Source organism: Ovis canadensis, chromosome 19 (genome assembly GCF_042477335.2).
Source record: "Ovis canadensis isolate MfBH-ARS-UI-01 breed Bighorn chromosome 19, ARS-UI_OviCan_v2, whole genome shotgun sequence".
NCBI lineage: Eukaryota > Metazoa > Chordata > Mammalia > Artiodactyla > Bovidae > Ovis > Ovis canadensis.
Window position 1 is genome coordinate 67,144,191 of NC_091263.1, and position 22,026 is coordinate 67,166,216.

Sequence of the window (22,026 nt, forward strand, 5' to 3'; positions counted from 1 at the left end):
ACGGGAAATGTCCCCTCCCGCCCTGGCCCCTGGGGCAGGAAGCGCAGAGTCACGGTGGGGGAAGGGGGCCGCTTCCTCCCAGCAGACCGCAGGGATGTGGGGGGGCCTGGGGCACCCAGGGCCCAGCAAAAGAAGCTGCGAAGGACCCAGCCTAGCACCGGGGGTGGGGCCTGCAGCACAAAGGGGCGGGGGTCACACTGCCCTGGGTGGAGTTTGTGGACAGAAACTAGCTGTATAGGCGTGAAGTCCGGCCTATCTAGGGACAGCCTGTGGTCCCTACTACAATAGTGCCCTTCATTCAGGGCACCCACAGCTCCCTGAGCAGGGTCTGAGGCCTCTGGCCCAGGAAATAATACTGGAGGACTCATCCATACCTTTGCCTTGCCCTCAAGCCAAGTCTTGTCTTGGCTCCCCATTGGCCCTGCAGGTCTCTTGCTGCAGGCACACAGGTAAGCCCCAGACAGCCCTGACCTCTAAGCTCCTCCCAGGGCATAGAGTGGGTGGTGGCCTGGAACTAAGCTCCTCCTTCCATCCTTCCACCTTCCCTCCTTCGACACTGGCGTCATCTGGAGCTCCCATCTAACAGTAGGGCCCAGAAGGCAACTTTCTTTCCCAGGGGCAGAGGGGAAGGACAGGGACTAAGGTGGAGAAACTTTACGGGCCAGGGACTCATCACAGGCAACACCCCAAGCCTGTTCCCCGGCTGCCAAGACCTCAACTCCAGGACCTGCACAACTATCTGCATGGACAGCTCATGTTTTGGCCACTTGTGGGCCTCACACCACAGGGCCAGGACTGAACGGGCTCCAGGGGAAGAGGGCCTGACCCCAGCAGACTGGGCCAGGCCCCCCAGAAACTGTGGCAGAGCAGCCCTCCGCCCCGTGGTTGAACCCTCTCATACATTTTGTCACAGAGCTGAGACCCAGGCAGCTCAGAGAGAGGGTGCGGCCTCTGGGGTGCACACCACCAGGACTTTCTGCCGGTCAGTTCTCCTTGGTAACCTCGCCACCCTATGCTGCTGGCTGCCTCCCTGCTCACCTACCTCTGTCCATTCCATGCCTCTCCTCTCCACAGACCAGCAAGGGCACCAGCATGCCCAGCCCTGAAAACACCAGAGCTGGCCAGGGCTCTCAAGACTATTTCTTCTGAACTCTTCCCATGGCAGATGGGAAAACGGGGGAGCCCTGAGGGGATGCCTCATGCACCACCACAGCTGCAGCTGTACCTCTAAGGATGCTAAAAGCCAGACCTATGTTCTAGGCCAGGCCCACTCACGGTGGCTAGAGTCAGTCAGCCGAGCTGACTGCACAACTCACAACTCTGCCTGGGTGATCCCACAGATCCCAGTCTACCTGCAGAACTGTCCCAACACCATCCCGCCTTCTCCTCTAAACCACCCCTAGTCAAGCCACCGTCTCTCCCACCCAAAACATGAGTCTCTTTTGCCCACTGTAGCTCTGATGAGCACCTACAAGCCACATATGATCACGTCCTCCCTCCCTGGACCAAAGATAAAGGCTTAATTGCTAAGCCAGGCATCCTGGGTCCCTAGTCCAACCAGGGCCTGCTTCTCCAGCCTGTCTGGCCTTCATATCTGTGATGCACACTCTCCTGTGCAGGCCTCTGCTCCCCACCCAGGCCCTGGTGCCATTTGTGACTTGCGCTTGTGGTACTTAAGCAGGAATCCTTCACCCTCTTTATGTCCATCACCTCGATCAACCCTCCCAGACCCGGATGGGCCCCCTCAAACTCTGCACACCTCCTGCTTCCTGTCCCTAGAACCATATCCTCTGCCTGTCCGGTCTTGCAGACTTCCAACAGGTCCAGGCTGGGCTGGGTTCAGGGCTGAGGCAGTGCAGGCGGCAGCCTCGGTGGGTTCTGGAGGGGTCTCTGAAGCACAGGACTAGGCAGGGGAAGGGGTAACTGCCTGTCTTGACTCTGTGGGTCTCACCTCTTCACCCCTGGAGGCCTCAGCCTGGCTCTGACCCGGGTCCTATGACTTGAGGCTGCAGTGCTGGGGGACTGGGAAGCTGAGAAGAGCAGGGGCCTTGTGCATGGAGGCAGTGCCATGTGCAGAAGGTTCCAGAGCCTGAAAGAGGCGGCTGTGCTGCCTCGGCTCCCACACTCCTCTCAACGATCCGCCTCGCCGGCTCCTCCTTTCCACTCCAGCTCTGAACAGGAGCATGGGCAGGCCAGCCCACTCCCCACCCCACCTGCCTGGCCCAGGGTCCCAACCCTGCCCCTCCCATCAGGAAGGTCAGTAGCAGCCACACTCCGCTCTGGGCCCTGCAGCGGGGAGAAAACTGTGGGTGTGGGGGAGGTCAGTTTCCCGGGGTGGGGGGTGGGGGGCGGTTCTCAGAGTTACCCCTGTAGGGACCCCAATTTATGCCCCACCAGCCTTGAGGACACTTGGTGCTGAGGGAGGGGAGCTCCCGAGGGCTGGCGAGACCCTGGATGGGCAGGGAACCACCACTTCCTCACAACTCTGAGCTAACCGGGAAGATGGGTGGGCGCGGCTGTCTGTCGGGGGCACAGGGACCACTGAGTGCCTGGCACCATGCTGCCTGAGACCTGCCTGCCCTACCCCAAGCCTGAAAGCTGCCCTGTGTCCCAGGGCCCAGACTTTGCCCCAAATCCCCCATCACCATCAAACACAAAAGTTCCTTAAACAGCAGCCAGCACCCCCCAGGGCACATTGGCTACACCACTGTTGCAGCAGCCGGCCAGCCGCCCTACCACAGGCTCAGGGTATGTCCACTGCCGCCGCCTCCAGCTGAAGCCCCACTGGCGTGGTGCCCACGTCACCGCCAGCCTCATGCGCCACATTCATGGTATTACTCACTGTTCCCAACCCCACAGGTCTGCATGTGTTTGGCTTTCCGCGTTTCCTCTGCCTGAACATTCCCTATCAGAGTCAGCACCTCCCGCAAGATGCAGCTCTCTCTGGAACTTCAGAGGTCGGGGGTCCCACACTGAATGTGGGTAAGGGCATGGATTCTGGAGTCCAGTCCCGATTCTTACACTTGGTAGCTTACTTAACAGTAATCTCTCAAAAGGGAACTCTCCTACACTGTTGGTGGGAATGCAAATTGGTACAGCCACAATGGAGAACAGTAGGGAGGTTCCTTAAAAAACTAAAAATAGAGCAATCATATGGCCCAGCAATCCCACTCCTGGGCATATATCTGGGAAAAAAAAAAAACCAAAAACATTCTTTGAAAAAAATACATGCACCTCAGTCTTTACTGCACCACTATTTACCATAGCCAAGATAGGGAAGCAACCTAAATGTCCATCAACAGAGGAAAAAAAAAAGAAGATGTGGTACATATATACAATGGAATATTACGCAGCAATAAAAAGGAACAAAATAATGCTATTTACAACAACATTAATGGATCTAGAGATTGTCATACTAAAAGAAGTCAGACAAAAAGACATATTATGTGATATCACTCATATGTGGAATCTAATTTTTAAAAAATGATATGGACGATCTTATTTACAAAATAGAAACAGACTCACAGATTTAGAAATCAAATTTATGGTTACCAAAGGAAAAAGGTAGAGGCGAAGGATAAATTAGAAGGTTGGGATTAACACACACACACACACACATATATATATAAAATAGATAATTATAAAGGAGTACTGTATAGCACAGGAAACTTTACTCAGTACTCTAAAATAACCTATATGAGAAAAGAATCTGGAAAAGAACAGACATATGTACACGTGTAACTGACTTTGCGACACACCTGAAACTAACACAAACTGTAACGCAACTACACTCCAATACAAACAAAAATCTAAAACACAGAAAAACCGAAACATTAGCCTGTTTCAGCTGCCTCTTTAAAGATCATTGCTTTGTTTAACAGGTAAAGGCTTCCCGACCATACCCGCCCGCATGTGCTAAGGTGAGTGGGCTCTGCCTCTCCAAGCCCTTGGCATCTACAGCATCACTCTCTTCTCCCCACCCACCTCCATGAGTGACAGGTGAGTGGCAGACCTTGGGTCACTGGCTGAACCAAAGTCCCAAGGGCTACTCCCCAGCTGGGTTGTCCAGGCAAGTGGAATGGGAGGATCATGGTGGGCCCTGGGGTAGTGTTAGGAGCAGGGTAGGGAGAGCAGACTGAGGCTCCGCAGTGGTGATTCCTCCCAGGCAGCACCCCTTCTCCTGGAACAGGCAAACAGAAATGGGATAAGGTGGGATGGAGCCCGATCGGGATGACCTCTTTCAGGCCTGGGCGTCTTCCCAGTCAGCATCAGGAGGGGGATGGCAATGTTAAGCTGAAAGTGGCTTTGGGCTACACCAGGAAGACTGGAGGTCAGACTCAGAGGACCTCAGACCAAGGAATGAAACACGAAGATGGGGACTTCTCCAGGGCCAAGGCAAGTGAGACTAGTGGTTCAAGGGCCTAGGTGGCTGGGCCAGCCACTCCCCTTACCTGGGGAGGGGTTCTTGAAAGGCATGGACCTTCTGGTCTCCGTAACACCCCTTAGGGCTTAACCTTCCCCTTGTCCTATCACCATGGAAACCAAGAATTTCCTTTCAGGGTCCCCATAGTAACCGACTTGTTTCCATGGGGACCCCACACTTCCACATCAGCTCCCCAGTTGCCATAACAACGTACCCAGTGATTACCAGCCCCTCCCCCAACTCTGGGCTCTATGCTACTCTCCCCGTTACCTCAGTCTCTCCCTCTTCAGTTGCCTCAGTAATGAAGGCAGGGAGGAGGAAACCCTGGTTGCCCCCATGAGGTATGGAAGGGGACTGGTGCGGCCAAGCAGCAAGGGGGTCCTTTTCCTCATCTCAAGAGGGTGAACTGAGGCATAAGAAGAAATATGGCCCAGCTAAGGTCCCAGAGGGAGCAGAGGGCCTGAGTAGGTTCCCATGATGCATCAGGGCTCATCGCTCAGGGTGAGGGACCAGGAGGGGTGGGCAAAGCAAGGTCAGCTGGAGTTCTCACCTGACCTCCCTGGAGCCCCATGTCCTCAGTGACACAAATGGAGTTCAGCCTGGGCTCCACACCTGTACCCTCAACATCTGTCCCGACCTCTGGGCCCCCGAGTGCCCCTCAGCTCTCATGCACCCCAGTGCTCCCTTTCACTGGAGGGCTACCAAGCAACACCGCTGCTCCAGCTGCAAGGGGGCCGCGCATCTGCATATTTTGCATCACCTTTACACACCAATTGCAGCCTTTGGGTGCTGTCCCCAGCCCCCTTATCCTTGTGCCCACTTCCTAAGCCCTCACTAGGGAAGCCCTGCTGGGGGGTCCTCTGGGCGTGCTGCCACCCGTCCCTCTCACTCCTGACATCCTGCCTCTATTTCCCACGGCTATGTGCCTGATCCTCCCTGTCCTGCGCCCTCAGATCTCAAGGCCCAAACTCTGTCCTCTGGCACCATATCCCTGACAAGTCGCTGCTCTGGGGCCTAATGCCTCCATCCAGCTAATACCCAGGAAGCACCTACTAAATGTGAGGTGAAACCGTGGAGTAGCAAGCACAATGAGGGTGCAAACCAGGACATGCCTGGGCTGAGGTCCAGTTCGGTCGGGGTGGGGGGGACAGGGCGCAGGCCCACCTGAGTTCTGCCCATGGAGCCAGGCCTTTCCTGGGTAAAGGAACGCAGGGCAGAGGCTGGCTGGAGCTCTGCGGGACAACCTGCGTACGACCCTGCCTTGGTTTCCCCGCTAAGGCCCTGGGAGGCTCAGACTGAGTGATGTCTAGGGCTCACTCTGGTCCTCCTTCAGGAGCCACCCACAGCCCCCTCACCCACTCGTGGCCCCCAGAGGTACGGGGTGAGGGGGGCTGAATCTAGGGTCTGTGAGGGGAAAGGAAGGGCAGAAACGGGGGTGCTCCCTGGGCGGGCCCAAACCCACAACTGGGGAAACAGGTTTACCAGCTGATGTCAGCTCTCACTGCTGAAGGGAGGGGTGAAAGTATTGGGGGACCTACTGGCTGGGTGGCTGGCCAGCTCAGGGTTTCTTAATAGCCTCTATCAGTTCAACCCCTTACCTATCTTCCACTCCCCTGAGCACATACACAATAGGTCCCTGCAGGGCTCTGACGCGGGCAGCCACCAACCACTCCAACCACTCCCTGGGAGCCCAGTGCAGAGGGTGGAGACCACGTTCCGGGAGCAGCAGGACCAAGCCGGCAGGAAGGCCGTGCTGGGAGGCTGGCTGGAGCTTCCTCTCCCCAGGAAACCTGGCCCCTCCCGGCTCCGGGGTTCACACTCATATCCTGGATTTGTTTGCCTGGCCCCAGGCTGTCCCCTGCCTGCCCAGGCTTCCAAGGCTACAACCAGCTAGGCTGTGCCCCACACCTCCCCAGTGAGGTGAGGAGTGGGAGGCAGAGAAGGGACTCAGCACAGGTGAATGCTAAACACCTGTGAGGGACTGACTGCCTGCAGAACTCAGCTAGAAGGGGCAGCAGGAGGCACCCGTGTTGGAGGTTTGGTTCTGGGGAACCAAGACACACCTTCCCCCAGAAGCATGCCACCCTGCCTGAAGACCCACCATTAACAGCCCTCAGACTCATCACCTCGTTCAAGCCCTTCACCTGATCACAAGAGAAGAAACTCACGACCAAGAACCCGCCCACGACCACGGGGACAATCAGAAGCACAATTAACATCCCTCAGATGTATCACCTCATCCAAGCCCCCCTTCACCTGGTTACAGCTGAAGGAAGTGAAGACCAAGAACCTGCCCGCAACCACGAGGGCAATGAGAAGCATAAGGGCCAGTGGCAAGTTTCCTCCTAAAGCTTTTCTCCATCACAAGGACCAGTCTTTGGACACAGAGACAGAGAAGCCAGGGGAACTGGATCCAATGGAGCAGGGAAGCAGGAAGCTTCTCTGGCCTGGACCAGTCATACTGGCTACCCCAGTCATACTGGCTACCCCTCTGCAGAGTCCAGGCCACTCCAGGCCAGGACTTTGCCAAATTTACAGATATGGAAATGGAGCTCAGGGTGTAAACAGCATGCATGCTCTGAATCACACCAAAGATGGACTCTACTCTATTCACTGCCTCCTGCCAGATGCCTGGGTTTCTCACCACCCGAGCGGGCTCAAGAAGCTATGGCCTCTGTGGCCTGGATTCCTGGTCCCTGGGGCCCCAGACCTAGCCTGCAGTCCTGAGAGACAGTGGGCTAGCCTCTTCTCAGAGGGCCGGCTGATACGAGCATGAACTTCCCCCCAGTGCCCAGATCAGGAGCACACAATAGTCCATTGTGCCCAAGGTGCGCCTGAGCCAGGAGTGTGATGCGAGGCAGGTGCAAGGAGGAAAGTTGGTGCTGGGTGAAGGGCAGAGGGGTGTTGCCCTGGGTTCTCTCCTTGCTGTGGATACAGAAGGAAAGTGGGGCCCTATGTGTTCGATACAGTTTGGGGGACACCTGGGTTGCTCCCATCACCTTGAGGCCACTTAAGGTAGTCAATGAGGCAGGATGAGAATCTCAGGAGAAAATGGTATCCCTCCATCCCTTTCAAACATCCCTCCCAGCTAGTCTGCATTCCCCATCTCCACCCTCAGCATCCAGAGAAAATCTTTTCTTTGGGCTGGACCCCCGGTAACCCACACCCTCCTCCGCGCCCGGGGTTGGGATGGGGCCGGCTGGGGTCAGGAACTCACCACGGTCAGTTCGCTGCAGCGGATCTGATGAGTTGACCCAAGACCGAAGTAGTGACCTCCCACCAAGCCCACTCAGACCCGTAGACCAAGACTACCCAACTGGGCACAGCCGTCAGGAGGAGCAAGCCCAAATGCAAAGTAAGCCTCCCAACCTGGACCCCCCGCCGGGGCCTCAGTTTCCCCATGTGTAAAAGAGATAAAGGCCGGCTTGGTCCAGGCCCCTCTCCTCCGGCACAACCGATGCTACCCAGTCAGCACCCAAGAGGCTCCAGCGTGGCGCGCGCCCGCGAGGACAGACCCCAAGGTGTAAACGCCAGAGGCACCAGCGGGCCGGGGGCGCACACGTGCGTGCGGAGCCGGAGCAACCCCGGCTCGCGCGCAACTACGCGGCCCAGGTTGCGCCGAGCGCAGGTGCAGCAGGCGCCGGGCGCGCGGAGCTGGGGGCCCGGCGAGCGCGGGGCGGGGCGGGCTCACCTGCGCGTAGTAGAGCAGCCACAACTCGTAGAGCCGCTCCGAGGCGGCCATGGCCCGATCGGGCTCCGGCGCTGCTGCACGCCACCTGCCGCCACCGCCTCCTCCTCCGCGCCGCCCGCCGGTTGCCCTCGGCCAGGCCCATGGGCGGAGGGCGTCACTCCAGGGCGGAGCGGCCCGGTACTACTGGGGGAAGTAGTACTGGCCCCCGCCGCGCTCCTCCTCCGGGTCGGCCGCCGCCCGGCTTCCTGCACTTCGGCGGCTGCCACCGCCGCCCCGCCCCTCCCGGGACCGAGCAGAGGGCGGGGAGCCCGGCGGGAGGAGGAGCCTGAAGTCAGGGCGGCCCGGAGGGCTCCCAGCGGCCCCGCCCCCCTCCCCCAATCCGCGCGCTACCAGTGCCTCGGGTAGGGCCAATCTGAGCCTTCCGGACTGGGGTCGGGGTCTGGGATTCCAGACTTGCCCCAGGTCTAGACCTGACCGACACGCAGCCCGCCTGGCTGGACGGCCACCATTCGTGCAAGGGAGAGGCTCGCGGGCTTGGGGGAAGGGGCTGCGGGCCGCGGGTAGATGGGCAGTGTCCTTCAACAAGTTGTGAGGACAATAACCGTGATGACCACTTGTAGAACTTATACGTGCCAGGTGCTGGTCTAAGTGCTTTATGCGGAGACCGAAGCGCCACCTTTTTTTTTTTAATCCTATTGTTAGTGGAGCAGAATAGTGCGACGGGAGTGTGGAGTGGGGCGAGGGGATAAGAAAACTAGGACAAAACTCAAATAGCTCTGGGCGAGCAGTTTCCTCCACCTGTTTAGCAGTAGCTTTCACCTCGCCTGGATCCCCTCCTTCAGGAAGCCTTCCTAGATGCTCCAAGTGGAGGCAGCCTTCACTCCAGGGTTCAGCACTTGGTTCACATCTTTTGTTTTAACTTCAAAAGAATAAAGGCTAAAGGGTGCCTCGTGCCTCTGTTTGACAGGCAGAGAAACTGAAGCCCCGATGGGCCAAATGAGGACCATTTGGGCAGCATGAACAGGGACAGATGCCAGACAGTTTTCAGAACCAGTGCCACCATCACCCCTGGGCATCCTTCTTTCCCTACTTCCCCAGCACCCTGAGAAGTGAGGAGGGCCCTTGTTGTTGGCCAAGGGTAAGGCCCTCTATTGGGGCTGCTGGGGGGCTGCGGGTGGGGTTGCAGGACCCAGAGAGTTACCATCAATTGGAGGAATTGAGTCTGGAAGCCACTAGACCCTGGGTGGCCAAGAGGAGACACACTCTGTCTCCATACCCATCCTGTGCTGTCCTCGGGGGTTCACGGGCATCTCCTCCACTCTGGCCTTTTTCCCTGCCCCATCCATCCTACTTCTGACATTTCCTGAGCACTGACTACCTTCCTATTGTGTATCACCTGGATACCTGGAAGGGCACCAAAAGGCCCAGGGTACAGAGGTCAAGAGGGTCATTTGTGCGGACAGGCTAAATAGGGTTGTGTGGCTCTGGAGATCTCTGTTGGGAACTGGGAAGGAAGGAGTGGGTGTCCACCTGCTGTCAGACTGGGAAGGGAGACCACAAGCGGGGAACGGCCTTGTTGAGATAAGTCACGGGTGTGGGTGTGGGTGGTGGGGGGAGGAGGAGGGCATGGGCTCCTCTCCTCAGGAGGTGGGAGGAAGTGTGGCTCTGGGAATCTGGATAGGCTATCAGAAGATACTGACTTCGGCCAAAGAGGTCTCTCTGTTGTCGGTTGTCAGGCCATGTTAATTAACTTGAAAGGATACCGTGGCAGCTCCAGCTGCGGAGCGGTGCACCTATTGGCCAAGGCCACACCAACTGTCAGCTTAGTTCTCAGGAACTAAGCTCAGAGTGGTCTCTTGGGGCCCCCTGGGCCCAGGTTGGGGTTTGCTCTTCTTCAGTTTAGGTAGTCTGGCTCCGGGTACTCTGCCACCCCATGAGGGGTTCGAGGTGGGAGGGGAGCATCCTTGAACCCAGAGGAAAATGGTCATTCAGCCAAGCCCTGCTCTGCTTAGGCTCTGTCTGAGCTGACAGCGGCCAGAGAAGGGCCCAGGGGCCCATGAACAAGTGTATCAAGGAAGCCACTGGTATCTTAAGAGGAAAGGAAAGGCAGACCACTTAATCTGGGGTCGGAATGGAGACAGTCAGGGAAGCCTTCCTGAAGGCATTCGAGCCTTGAAGAATCAGAAGTGGACAAAGATGGGTTAGTTCAGTAGCTCAGTCGTGTCCAACTCTTTGCGACCCCATGGACTGCAGCACGCCATGCCTCCCTGTCCATCACCAACTCCCGGAGTTTACTCAGAAGAAAAAGATGGGTCAGCGAATTGCAAAGTGGCGCCTAGGTAAAAACCAGAGAGATCGATGCGCTCTATCCTCCTTCACTCAGGTCTGGCTGCTCTTGCCGCTTTTTCCCTAATTGGCATTGGACGAATCGAGCCTTGGAGCCTTCTTTACCGGCCCCGAAGATTCGGACAGTCGCGAGGGAGGAAGAAGGCGGGTCCATTGGTTGGCTTTCGGGTCTTCCTGCTCTTCCATTCTCGTCCCTGGATTGGCCGTGAGAGGCTCATCTACACCTTGGGCCTGCGCGCTGAGGGGCGAAAGAAGGTTGAGGGGGGGTTGTCTGTGGGCAAGATGGCGGCGACTGCGGCCGGTGTGGGCCGATTAGAGGAAGAGGCGTTGCGGCGAAAGGAACGGCTGAAGGCCCTACGGGAGAAAACCGGACGCAAGGTGAGGAATGCCCTGTGAGGGCCGTGGCTGAGGTAACCAACGTTTGGATCCGCCATAGCGACGAGAGGGCAGGGGGCTGCTGGGAAAAGGCAACGGCCGAGGTCACGCATGCGCGCGGTTCGAGCATGCGCACTGCGTCTGTGCCAGCCCAGTCCATGTGGCTTTGCTAGAGCTGTTTGTCCTTCGCAGGTGCTGTCGCGCATGCGTAGCGACGGGTAGGGCAGTGGTCGTCGCTCCGCAGTCCCTTTGGCTCCTGTGTTTTCCGTATGGGACTCCAGGGCCACTACGAGTTTCTCATGGTCATTGGTTTAGGCGTGGTTTGTCTGAACACGCTGAGTCTAACGTTTTCGCATGACCATCCGGCCTGTATGCCAGAGCGCTCGGAGAATGGCAGTACGGAGTGTACTCTGAGCGCCCGGCTGAAAGCCTTGAGTACAGAAACCCGACAAGAAAGATCCATTTCTAGATTTAGGGTAGACTTCGGGGAAAGAGGCGGGCGCTTAGTTGTTTACCAGGCTCTTCTTTGGGGCTGGACTGTGTAGTCCTACTGGGTGCCAGACTTGGAAGCGTTGTTCCTTGGTCTTGTTTGAAGCCAAAATGGCCTGATTCTGTTTCTACTTTGTTCTTCTCTCGGAAGTAATCGAGGGAAAGGAGAACTCTGAGGCTCACTGCTTCTGTGCGAACCCTGGACCTGTCACTTGGGGTTGTGAGATGTGGAACAAATTGCTTCATCTCCGTGAGCCTCGGTTTCTTCATGTCTCCAGTGGAGGATAACAACCCCTAAACGTTCGTTCTCACTGGATTATTTACTCTGTTAGATTATCTATATGCAAGAGCACTGGAGACTGTAGAGTACGGAGGATGGACGTTGTTTATTCTGCTGTGTTTGGATGGGCAAAAACTTTGTCCTCAAGTGTGCAAAATACAAAGGATGTTATCTAGACCTGCAAGGGATTGGGGAAAACAGGGAGGCCATTTTCCAACTAAAAAGAGTCGGGCAGGTCGCTTTGGTTTGTTGCTTTTCTGCATGGCTCTCTGATGTCCTGCTAGAAAAGAGGAAGGGGAAGTAATAGAGAGTGAAAGCCAGCAGAATTGCCTTCTGTTTTTATTGGCAACTTTTCGGTCCTGTCAGTCATCTCTGCAAACTTCGTGGCCCAGGGATGCTCAGGACCTCAACTTTATAAACAGTAGCTAGTCGACTGGAGCTGTTGGCTTAGATTTAGGGCCCAGATGATTGGAATTTGGGTTTGAGGGCAGAACACAAAGAACAAAACAGCATCCTCAATGCCCCTTGCAATGGGAAGGAGGCCCAGGCTATCAGAAAACTGGCCTTTAAATAAACTATATATTTATTTTTGGCTCTGCTGGGTCTTTGTTGCTGAGTGGACTTATCTCTAGCAGCAGCAAGCTGGAGCTACTCTAGTTGTGGTGCGCAGGGCTTCTCATTGAGGTGGCTTCTCCTTTTGTGGAGGTCTGGGATACAGGCACAATAATTGTGGCACCTGGGCTTAAGTTGCTTCGCAGCATGTGGGATCTTCTCAGATCAGAGGTTGAACCCACATGTCTTTTGCATTCGCAGGCGGATTCTTTACCACTGAGCCACCAGAGAAGTCCAAAACTCAGCTTTTAAGAGGGATTCTTTCAATGGGCTGAAAAAATGAGCCTATTTTTTCCCTTTGCTTTAAAAAAAGTTGTGTAGAATATACATAAACACAAAATTTACCATTAGATACTAATTGTGGTTATAGTTTTGATTTTCATTTCTCTGATGATTAGTGATGTTGAACATCTCATGTGCCTATGGCCATTTGTGTGGGGTTTTTTTTTTTGAGAAGTGTTTATCAATCCTTTCCCCCTATTTTTTTCTTTTTGCTATTGCTTTGCTCATTTTTTAATTGGGTTTTGACTGTAGTTGTTGAATTGTAGTTCTTCATGTGTTCTGGATTTTAAGCCTATTATCAGATAAGTGATTTGTAAATATTTTCTCCCACTCCCAAGGTTGTATTTTTACTTTCTGCTAATGTCTTTTGATGTGCAGAGTTTTAAATTTTGATGGTCATTTTACCTTTTTCTTTTTCTGTTGTTGAGGCTGCTTTTGGTATTGCACCCCATGAACCATTGTCAAATAGAAGATCATGAAGCTTTTCCTCTGTTTTTTTTCTAAGAGTTTTATAGTTTTAGCTCTTTCATTTAGGTCTTTGATCCATTTCAAGTTAATGTTTGTATATGGTATAATGTACTTTCTTTGCATGTGAAGGTCCTACTTTCCCGGGCCCATTTGTTGAAAAGACTGTCCTTTCTCTATTGAATGTTCTTTGTGCCCTTGTTGAGAATCATTTAACAGTATATGCAGGAGTTTATTTCCGGGCTCTCTCTCCTGTCCCATTGGTCTGTAGTTTGTCCTTAGGGCTGTGTCACACTGTTTTGATTACTGTAGCTTTGTAGTAAGTTTTGAAGTCAAGAAGAATGAGTCCTTCAACTTAATTCTCTTTCAGGATTCTTTTGGCTATTTGGGATTCCTTGAGATTCCATATGAATTTACTTTTATTTTTTCTGTTTGTGCAAAAAGCACCATTGAGATTTTGATCGGGGTTGCTCTGAATCCATAGATCATTTTGAGGAATATTGCCATCCTAACAATATTGTCTTCCAGTTCAAGAGCATGGGATGTCTTTATGTTATTTAAGTCGTCAATTCCTCTCAGCAGTACTCTCTAGTTTATACTGTACAAGTCTTCAGCCTCGTTGGTAAATTGGTATTAGTGTTCCTCAGTATTTTATTCTTTCTCATGCTGTTGTAAATAGGATTATTGTCTTAAATTCCTTTCAGGTTGCTCTTTGCCAGAAGTGCTGCTGATTTTCATCAGTTGATTTTGTATCCTGGAACTTTGCTGAATTTGTTATTGTTCCTGAGTTTTTTGTTTTTATTTTTATTCTTATTTGTTTTTATCTGGGTGGGTTGTTTGTCTGTTTTGGTGGGCTCTTTGGGGTTTTCTGCATATAAGATCATGTCCTCATTGAACATCCTTTTTTGGCAGGTCTAGCTAGGAGCTCTTGATTATCCCACTCGTATAGGCCTTTTCCTGCTTACAAAGGGAAGTTAGAATGTTTAGTTGATTCTTCAGTTTCCACACAGTGGTGTCAGCGGTGCAGCAGTGGTAGGCGATGAAGTGTTGTTTGGTTTGTTTGAACATGGGTTATTAGAGCTAGTACTCCTTGTGTTCAGCAGGTGTCTATTGCGCACGCACCGTGCACCAGCCGTTCAGACGCTGGAGGTGCCACAGTGAACCAAGCACACAGAAGCCTGTGCCCCAGGCAGCTTCCATTTAGCTGGGGGAGCACTCGGTCTAGCAAAATACATCTTGTGTTAGATGGAGATGGTGTTATGAAGAAAAGGAAAGAAGAAAAGAGAGATGGGGTGTGGCTGGTGCTCCTGTTTTACTCAGTAGCTCTGGCAGTTTAATTTCTTTATTAAAGGCAACAGTATTTTCAGATTTAACATGGTTAATGATACCACCTGCCTGGCTTATCTTATCTGGTGTTGATGACAACCTTGAGAAGAAGGAAGAAGGAGGGCTGATTTGTAGGTAGAAGCACTGAGACCAATAAACATGAGGCGGTTTTATTTGTCACATAATGAGGAGGTACCCTAAATGAACGCTGGGGTGAGGAGGGACCACGAGAACAGGGGGTGGCTGTCTTCACTCACTGGATTGGACTGGTTTCCCTGAGGCAGAGTGGGGCAAGTTGAGAAACCTTCCTATGTATTTTGTGATTCCTTAAGGTTTTATGAATTACATCCCCCAAAAAACAACAGTGGCAAAAAAGTATAGACCTCAATCCAAGCTGCCCACATACCTTAATCTTTTCTGATTAAGACCCTAACTAGTCCTGATTCTGGCCCTTCTTCACACCAACAAGGATGGGTGTGGCCTTACTTGCCACAGTTCCTTTTCTTTTTTTTGATATGCTTTTTTATTTTGGTAAAATCTGGGTGACCTCAAATTTGCCATTTAACTGTTTTTCATCGGCATTAAATAGATTCACAAATGTTGCGCAACCGTCACCACTATTTCTGCAACGTTTTCATCACTCTAAACAGAAACTCTGCAGCCATTAAGCAATAACTCCCCATTCCTCTCTTACCCCGGCCCCTTGTAGCTGCTAACCTACTTTCTGTCTCTCTGAATTTGCCTAATGTAAATATCTCATATAGAAAGGAATCTTTCAGTATTTGTGCTTTTGTCTTTGGCTTGTTTCACTTAGTGAAATAATGCTTGTAATTCTGGGTCCATCCATTCTAGTATGTAACAGTTTCCTTTTAAAAGCTGAATAATATTCCATTTTATATATATGTATGTACACATACACACTCACCTTATATGTATATACACAGAACACATTTTATTTAGTCATCTGTTCACGGACACCTTTTGGCAGTTGTGATTAATACTGCCACTGGTATATTGGTGTACTTTTTGGTGTATAAATCTTTGAGTCCCTGTTTTTAGTTCTGAGTATATATCTAAGGAGTGAAATTGCTTGTAATTCTGTGTTTAACTTTTTGAGAAACTGCCAAGCTATTTCACACAGCAGCTGTATCATTTTCCACTACCATCCGCAATGCATGAGGGTTCCAACCTCTCTACATACTTGCCAAGACTTGTGATGTTCCTTTAAAAATAAATTCTAGCTCTCCTGGTAGGTGTGAAGTGGTGTCTCATTGTGGTTTTGGTTTGCATTTCCCTGATGATTATTGCCGTTGAGCACCTTTTTATGATTTTCCATTTGCTATATGTTCTTTGGCGAAATATCTATTCATGTCCTTTGCCCGTTTTTAATTAGGTGGTTTGTCTTTCTGCTGTTGAGTTGTGGTTGATTTCTTTACATACTCTGGATATTAAACTGTGGTCAGATATGGGATTTGCAAGTATTTTCTCCCATTCTGTGGGCTGTCTTTTCACTTTATCGGTAGTGTCCTTTGATGCACGACAGTTCTTAAAATTTTGATGAATGCTGATTTATCTTTTCTTACCTTTCGTTTCCTGTGGTTTTAGTGTCATATTTAATCTTCACAGTTCTAGAGTGACGTTATTGTTGGGGTAGATGCCTGGGAAAAAGCCAGTCAAGGGTCTACACTCAGAGTTAATTTTCCAGCCCACAGTCATTTCCTGTGGGACTTGTGAGTGGGGAGGAAGTACGGCCTGCCTGCTGCTAGAAGATAGGAAACGAGGGGTCTCCTCACCCAGAGAGGCAGTCGTGCCCCGCTTTTATAGTTCATTCCTCTGATGTGAGGATGAGGCCGCCGTGGGGCAGACTCCAGGCTTGAGCACTGCCTCAGCCTGTTGATGGAGAGTGCCTATCTGCCCCATGGGGGTGGCTCCCTGCTGGCCCCCTAGACTCAGTGGCAGGTCCTTCATTGATACCATCTGTGCGCATGGTTTTGCTGGAGGTATCATGGTTTCAGGCATGAGGTTGATTTTCCTCATGGTTTATCTTCTTCTCTCTCACAAGACTGTAAACTCATAATGTAGTGTCATCTAGAGGAATCTGTCCTGAGAGAGTGACAGACGGACTCAAGATTCCGGTCACAGGTTTCCATGTATTATTCAGTAGTAAAGCTCCATCATGGTTGTGCAGCTCGGCAGTTTTCCAGAGTGCTTCCTTGCTAGCCCACATGATGCCACTGATTTGAGAGGGGGCAAGATGCTGTGTTCCGAGGTGCTGGGATGCCCAAGGTGATGAAGGCTAAGTAACTCTGCTGGATTCTTGCCCAAGCAAGACCCTCTGCTAGAGGGGGCTTTTATTCAGGGGCAGCCTCACTTGTAGCAGCATCCTGCAAGTCAGCCAGTCCAGGGTGACAGGTGGAGAGACCACATACAATATTCGACCATGCTCCTGGGGTTCCTGGGAAAGCCACGCTGGGTCCAGGGATGCTTCACGGGAAGGCAGAGTGGAACATGAGCTGAGTCATGATGGATGGGACTGAGGATGGAGTATTAAAGTAGCTGGAAAGGAATGTTCCACAGGAACAGTTCAGAGATGGGGACATTCAGGGGCACAGAGAGCCCAGCAGGGATGCTCCAGAGGGTTTGACAGCACACAGTTGGCAGGAATGGGGTCTGAAAGTGCTGCTGGGCAGTCCGGTGGCCAAGTTCTACAGCAGCCAGAACTTCCGGCTGGGAGGGCAGCCAGCCTTCCCTGGGCACATACTTCTGTATTGTAGTATTGGAACCTCGTTTCCTGATGCTCATCCGGAAGTTCCAAGCCAGGTGAGTAGGTGAACAGTTCAAGGCTGTCGATGAAGCTCTTTGTCATTCTCTTCCGTCCTGGCCACCAGGGCACCTTGAGGCCACTTTCTTCTCTGATCTCGTCCTCATCAGCAGCCAGATGGAGGCTTCCAAAGGTGATTCAGTTGGCACAAACATTCGCCCCTTGGCTGTTGGTTCTTCTGACATTTGGCCTGGATTGGACTGTCTCTTTCTGCCCCGAGACTTGGAGACTGGTTGTCTGCTCAGCCAGCCCCTCAGGGATTGGGTGTGACCTCAGGGCCAAGGTCTGGCTGTCAGCTTTCAGGTTCAACAGCAGTTCCTGTTTTCCGCTCTAGAGAACAGAACAGTGCTGTTCAGGGTTTTCCGTACAATCTGTGCTGTCTCACGCTGCAGCCGCGAGCCACATGTGGCTCTTGAACCCTTGAAATGTGGCTAACGTGCGTTAATTTTATTCCATGGGCTTCCCTGGTGACTCAGTGGAAAAGAAATCGCCTGCAGTGCAGGAATCGCAGGAAACCCAGGTTCGATCCCTGAGTTGGGAAGATCCCTTGGAGGAGGGCATGGCAACCTCACTCCACTATTCTTGTCTGGAGAATCCAATGGACAGAGGAGCCTGGTGGGCTACAGTCCATGGGGTCGCAAAGAGTCAGACACAACTGAAGCGACTTAGTACACACGCAAATTAGTTTATATTTGGACAGCCATCCTTTATGTATGACTGCCTTATAGAACAGTGTATCTCTGGAGGGCTTGCTCCATCTCATCCAATTCATAAGAGACTGTGTCTCACCTGAACTCCCATTAAGAGCCAAGAAGGAGAGGGCAGGTGGCAACCCAGGTGACCATCACGTCAGCCTCGGGTTTTAGAGTTGGGTTAGAGGGCTTTGAAGTTGTCAGTCTTTGTAGCCAGTGTCTCCAGCCGATGTATACTCCTGACCTTTTGAGTGTGCACCCACTGGAGTTGAATGCTGACGGAAATTCGCTGGTGCAGCTGTGATCTTCACACTCAAGACACGAGCGTATGGAGAGCGGAAGCAGTGCCAAGGCAGAGGGGAGCGGGTTGAAACTCTCTGACCTGGGTGTTGTGGGTAAAGTCCTAGCCAGTGTGGGGTGAGGGAATAAGAGGGAGCTTGAGGGAAGGGCTCGCATGGGTTGTGGGCAGCAGAAGGTGGCAGCAAGTGAGGGATGGTGGAGGAGAGTCCAGCGAGCTGGGGCGGCAGGGATAGTCTGACTTGTCCGTGACCAGCTCATCTCTCAGGAAGCTGTCTCTGTCCCCACCCCTTGTGGCCGCATCCCCATGCCCAGCAGCCTGATTGCTAAGTCACTTGAGGCAGTTATGTCTCCTGGGTTGACAGCCTTTTGCAGGTTGGCAGACCGAACATTTACATGACTGCTTATAGGGTCTCATGACTTGTTCATTCCTGAAGCAGTCCTTTAAGATAGACGTTGAGTACTCCCTGTTTAATAGGTCAGGAGACCTAGGGCTGTAGGGACCTCTCATGTCTGTGCTTTGTCATGTTGTCAGTCCTGAGTGGTCCCTTAAGCTCTGGCCCTGTGTCCCTCTCCACTCCTCACCCCCAGGAGCTTGGGAACAAGCAGCCCTGAAGAAGAGGTCACCTTCCCATCAGGTACAGAAATTGCCACCAGGTTGCCTGGAGGGATCCGCAAGACAAAGCCGAGAGCCTGTGCTTTGTGTGTAGACTATCTGGTTCAAATCTCAGCTCCACTCATCCCCTCTTTGGGATGAGAGCAAATCTTGACAGCTCTAGACCTCCCTGTCTCTGTCTGTTAAATCCAGACCTCGTCAGTAGCCAGGAGCACAGAGAAGGGGGCCAAAAGGGTCCATCTTAAAGTCTTGCACACGGGCCTTTTACCAACGTGGGTGTCTGTCCTGTCTCTACTGCCCTCCTGGAAGCGGGAGGTCAGGTGGTCCTCCAGCCCTCTCTGTTGGATGATAGTGGGTGGAGCCCACCCTGTTTCCAGCGGAAGCAAAGAGGACATCCTCCTGGCCCCCTGACTTTACTCAGCCCAGCCCTGATTCCTTGAAGGTATCAACAGAATTCATTTTTAGTGCAGGAGGTTTAGATTAACCAAAAAAAGAAAAAGTGAATTTGCAGAGCTGCAACCTAGATGAGGTGTGCTGTACCCGTTCATCCTAAGGACCAATCTTCACTTCCCCACCTCTGCTCAGAGCCCGAGGTCTTAGAGGCCAGTGAAAGGGAGAACCTCATGGTGGGCTCCCCACACAGACACCAGTTGACGAACCAGTATTGAAACCTTGGATTGAGTCATCCCCTCAGAGGGCCCTGGACTTGTTCATTTGTCAAATAAAGGTGTTGAATCAATCAGAGGTCCTCACACCTACTGCTGCCCCAGAATCGCCTAGGGAGACAACTTGCAGTTTCTTCCCTGGCTCCGTCTGAAACCTCCTATTGGGATCTTAGGATAGTGGCTAGAAATCCGAGCATTTTTGAAGTTTCCCAGATGATTCTGGTACGGTATTTATCTGGAAATCCCCGATCACTCCCTGGATATCCCCCCTTGACAAAAGGAAATGGAACACTCCCTTTTCTGGAGCCCTTCCTAACTGCAGAAACTCTGCAGCCAGCCACCCAACAAGTATTTATTGAGCACCAGCTGTTTGTCAGGCACTAGGGATCTAACCTGTGAATAAGACTGCGTCCCTGCCTCCAGGGGCTTCCATGGGAGGGGCAGGTAGGGGCCCTTGTTCCTGAGATAAGTCCAGGGGAGAGTGGTCTTGCAGGGGAAATCAGGAGTCCAGTTTAGGCCACTTTAGTTCTGACATGACTTTTAGACACCTAAGTGGAGAGAGACTGTCAGGCAGGCATCTGCTGAAAGACGCTTGTGTAGGAGGATTCGAAGCATTGGGGCTAGACGAGATCCCCTGGCTACGGAGCTTAGACAGCAAAGGGGGTTCAGTTCAGTTCAGTTCAGTTGCTCTGTCGTGTCCGACTCTGCGACCCCATGAATCGCAGCACGCCAGGCCTCCCTGTCCATCACCATCTCCCAGAGTTCACTCAGATTCATGTCCATCGAGTCCGTGATGCCATCCAGCCATCTCATCCTCTGTCATCCCCTTCTCCTCCTACCCCCAATCCCTCCCAACATCAAAGTCTTTTCCAATGAGTCAACTTTTTTCATGAGGTGGCCAAAGTACTGGAGCTTCAGCTTTAGCATCATTCCTTCCAAAGAAATCCCAGGGTTGATCTCCTTCAGAATGGGCTGGTTGGATCTCCTTGCAGTGCAAGGGACTGTCAAGAGTCTTCTCCAACACCACAGTTCAAAAGCATCAATTCTTCGGTGCTCAGCTTTCTTCACAGTCCAACTCTCACATCCATACATGACTACTGGAAAAACCATAGCTTTGACTAGACGGACCGTAGTCGGCAAAGTAATGTCTCTGCTTTTGAATATGCTATCTAGGTTGATCATAACTTTTCTTCCAAGGAGTAAGCGTCATTTAATTTCATGGCTGCAGTCACCATCTGCAGTGATTTTGGAGCCCAAAACAATAAAGTCTGACACTGTTTCCACTGTTTCCCCATCTATTTCCCATGAAGTGATGGAACTGGATGCCATGATCTTCGTTTTCTGAATGTTGAGCTTTTAGCCAACTTTTTCACTCTCCTCTTTCACTTTCATCAAGAGGCTTTTTAGTTCCTCTTTGCTTTCTGCCATAAGGGTGGTGTCTTCTGCATATCTGAGGTTATTGATATTTCTCCCGGCAATCTTGATTCCAGCTTGTGTTTCTTCCAGTCCAGCGTTTCTCATGATGTACTCTGCATGTAAGTTAAATAAGCAGGGTGACTATATACAGCCTTGACGTACTCCTCCTTTTCCTATTTGGAACCAGTCTGTTGTTCCATGTCCAGTTCTAACTGTTGCTTCCTGACCTGCATACAGATTTCTCAAGAGGCAGGTCAGGTGGTCTGGTATTCCCATCTCTTTCAGAATTTTCCACAGTTTATTGTGATCCACACAGTCAAAGGCTTTGGCATAGTCAATCAAGCAGAAATAGATGTTTTTCTGGAACTCTCTTGCTTTTTCCATGATCCAGCGGATGTTGGCAATTTGAGCTCTGGTTCCTCTGCCTTTTCTAAAACCAGCTTGAACATCAGGGAGTTAATGGTTCACGTATTGCTGAAGTCTGGCTTGGAGAATTTTGAGTATTTCTTTACTAACATGTGACATGAGTGCAATTGTGCGGTAGTTTGAGCTTTCTTTGGCATTGCCTTTCTTTGGGACTGGAATGAAAACTGACCTTTTCCAGTCCTGTGGCCACTGCTGAGTTTTCCAAATTTGCTGGCATATTGAGTGCAGCACTTTCACAGTGTCATCTTTCAGGATTTGAAATAGTTCAACTGGAATTCCATCACCTCCACTAGCTTTGTTCGTAGTGATGCTTTCTAAGGCCCACTTGACTTCATATTCCAGGATGTCTGGCTCTAGGTGAGTGATCACACCATCGTGATTATCTGGGTCATGGAGATCTTTTTTGTACAGTTCTTCTGTGTATTCTTGCCACCTCTTCTCAATATCTTCTGCTTCTGTTAGGTCCAGACCATTTCTGGTCTTTATCGAGCCCATCTTTGCATGAAATGTTCCCTTGGTATCTCTAATTTTCTTGAAGAGATCTCTAGTCTTTCCCATTCTGTTGTTTTCCTCTATTTCTTTGCATTGATCACTGAAGAAGGCTTTCTTATCTCTTCTTGCTATTCTTTGGAACTCTGCATTCATATGCTTATATCTTTCCTTTTCTCCTTTGCTTTTCACCTCTTCTTTTCACAACTATTTGTGAGGCCTTCCCAGACAGCCATTTTGCTTTTTTGCATTTCTTTTCCATGGGGATGGTCTTGATCCCTGTCTCCTGTACAATGTCACGAACCTCATTCCATA

The 22,026-nt window shown here is 51.7% G+C and overlaps 2 protein-coding genes across 6 annotated transcripts in view; one reads left to right on the plus strand and one right to left on the minus strand.

Annotated features, from left to right (window-relative positions):
* NBEAL2 (neurobeachin like 2) overlaps positions 1-8,389 on the minus strand; it is a 30,365-nt gene extending 21,976 nt beyond the window's left edge. For all 3 annotated transcript variants that reach the window (XR_011250828.1, XM_069561616.1, XM_069561614.1), the window contains exon 1: positions 8,115-8,389. Coding sequence is in view for 2 of the 3 variants with exons in the window: in XM_069561616.1 (XP_069417717.1) it covers positions 8,115-8,165 (51 nt within the window). In the remaining variant the exon portion in view is untranslated. The remainder of the gene's footprint in view (positions 1-8,114) is intronic.
* A 419-nt stretch (positions 8,390-8,808) lies between these two features.
* Positions 8,809-22,026, plus strand: part of CCDC12 (coiled-coil domain containing 12) — a 42,603-nt gene continuing 29,385 nt past the window's right edge. Inside the window, exons 1-2 of one of the 3 annotated variants that reach the window (XM_069561636.1) lie at positions 8,809-9,252; positions 10,498-10,838. In XM_069561636.1, coding sequence (XP_069417737.1) covers positions 10,743-10,838 — 96 coding nt within the window. In that variant the 5' untranslated portion in view covers positions 8,809-9,252; positions 10,498-10,742. The other 2 variants (XM_069561635.1, XM_069561634.1) reach the window with 2 other exon arrangements.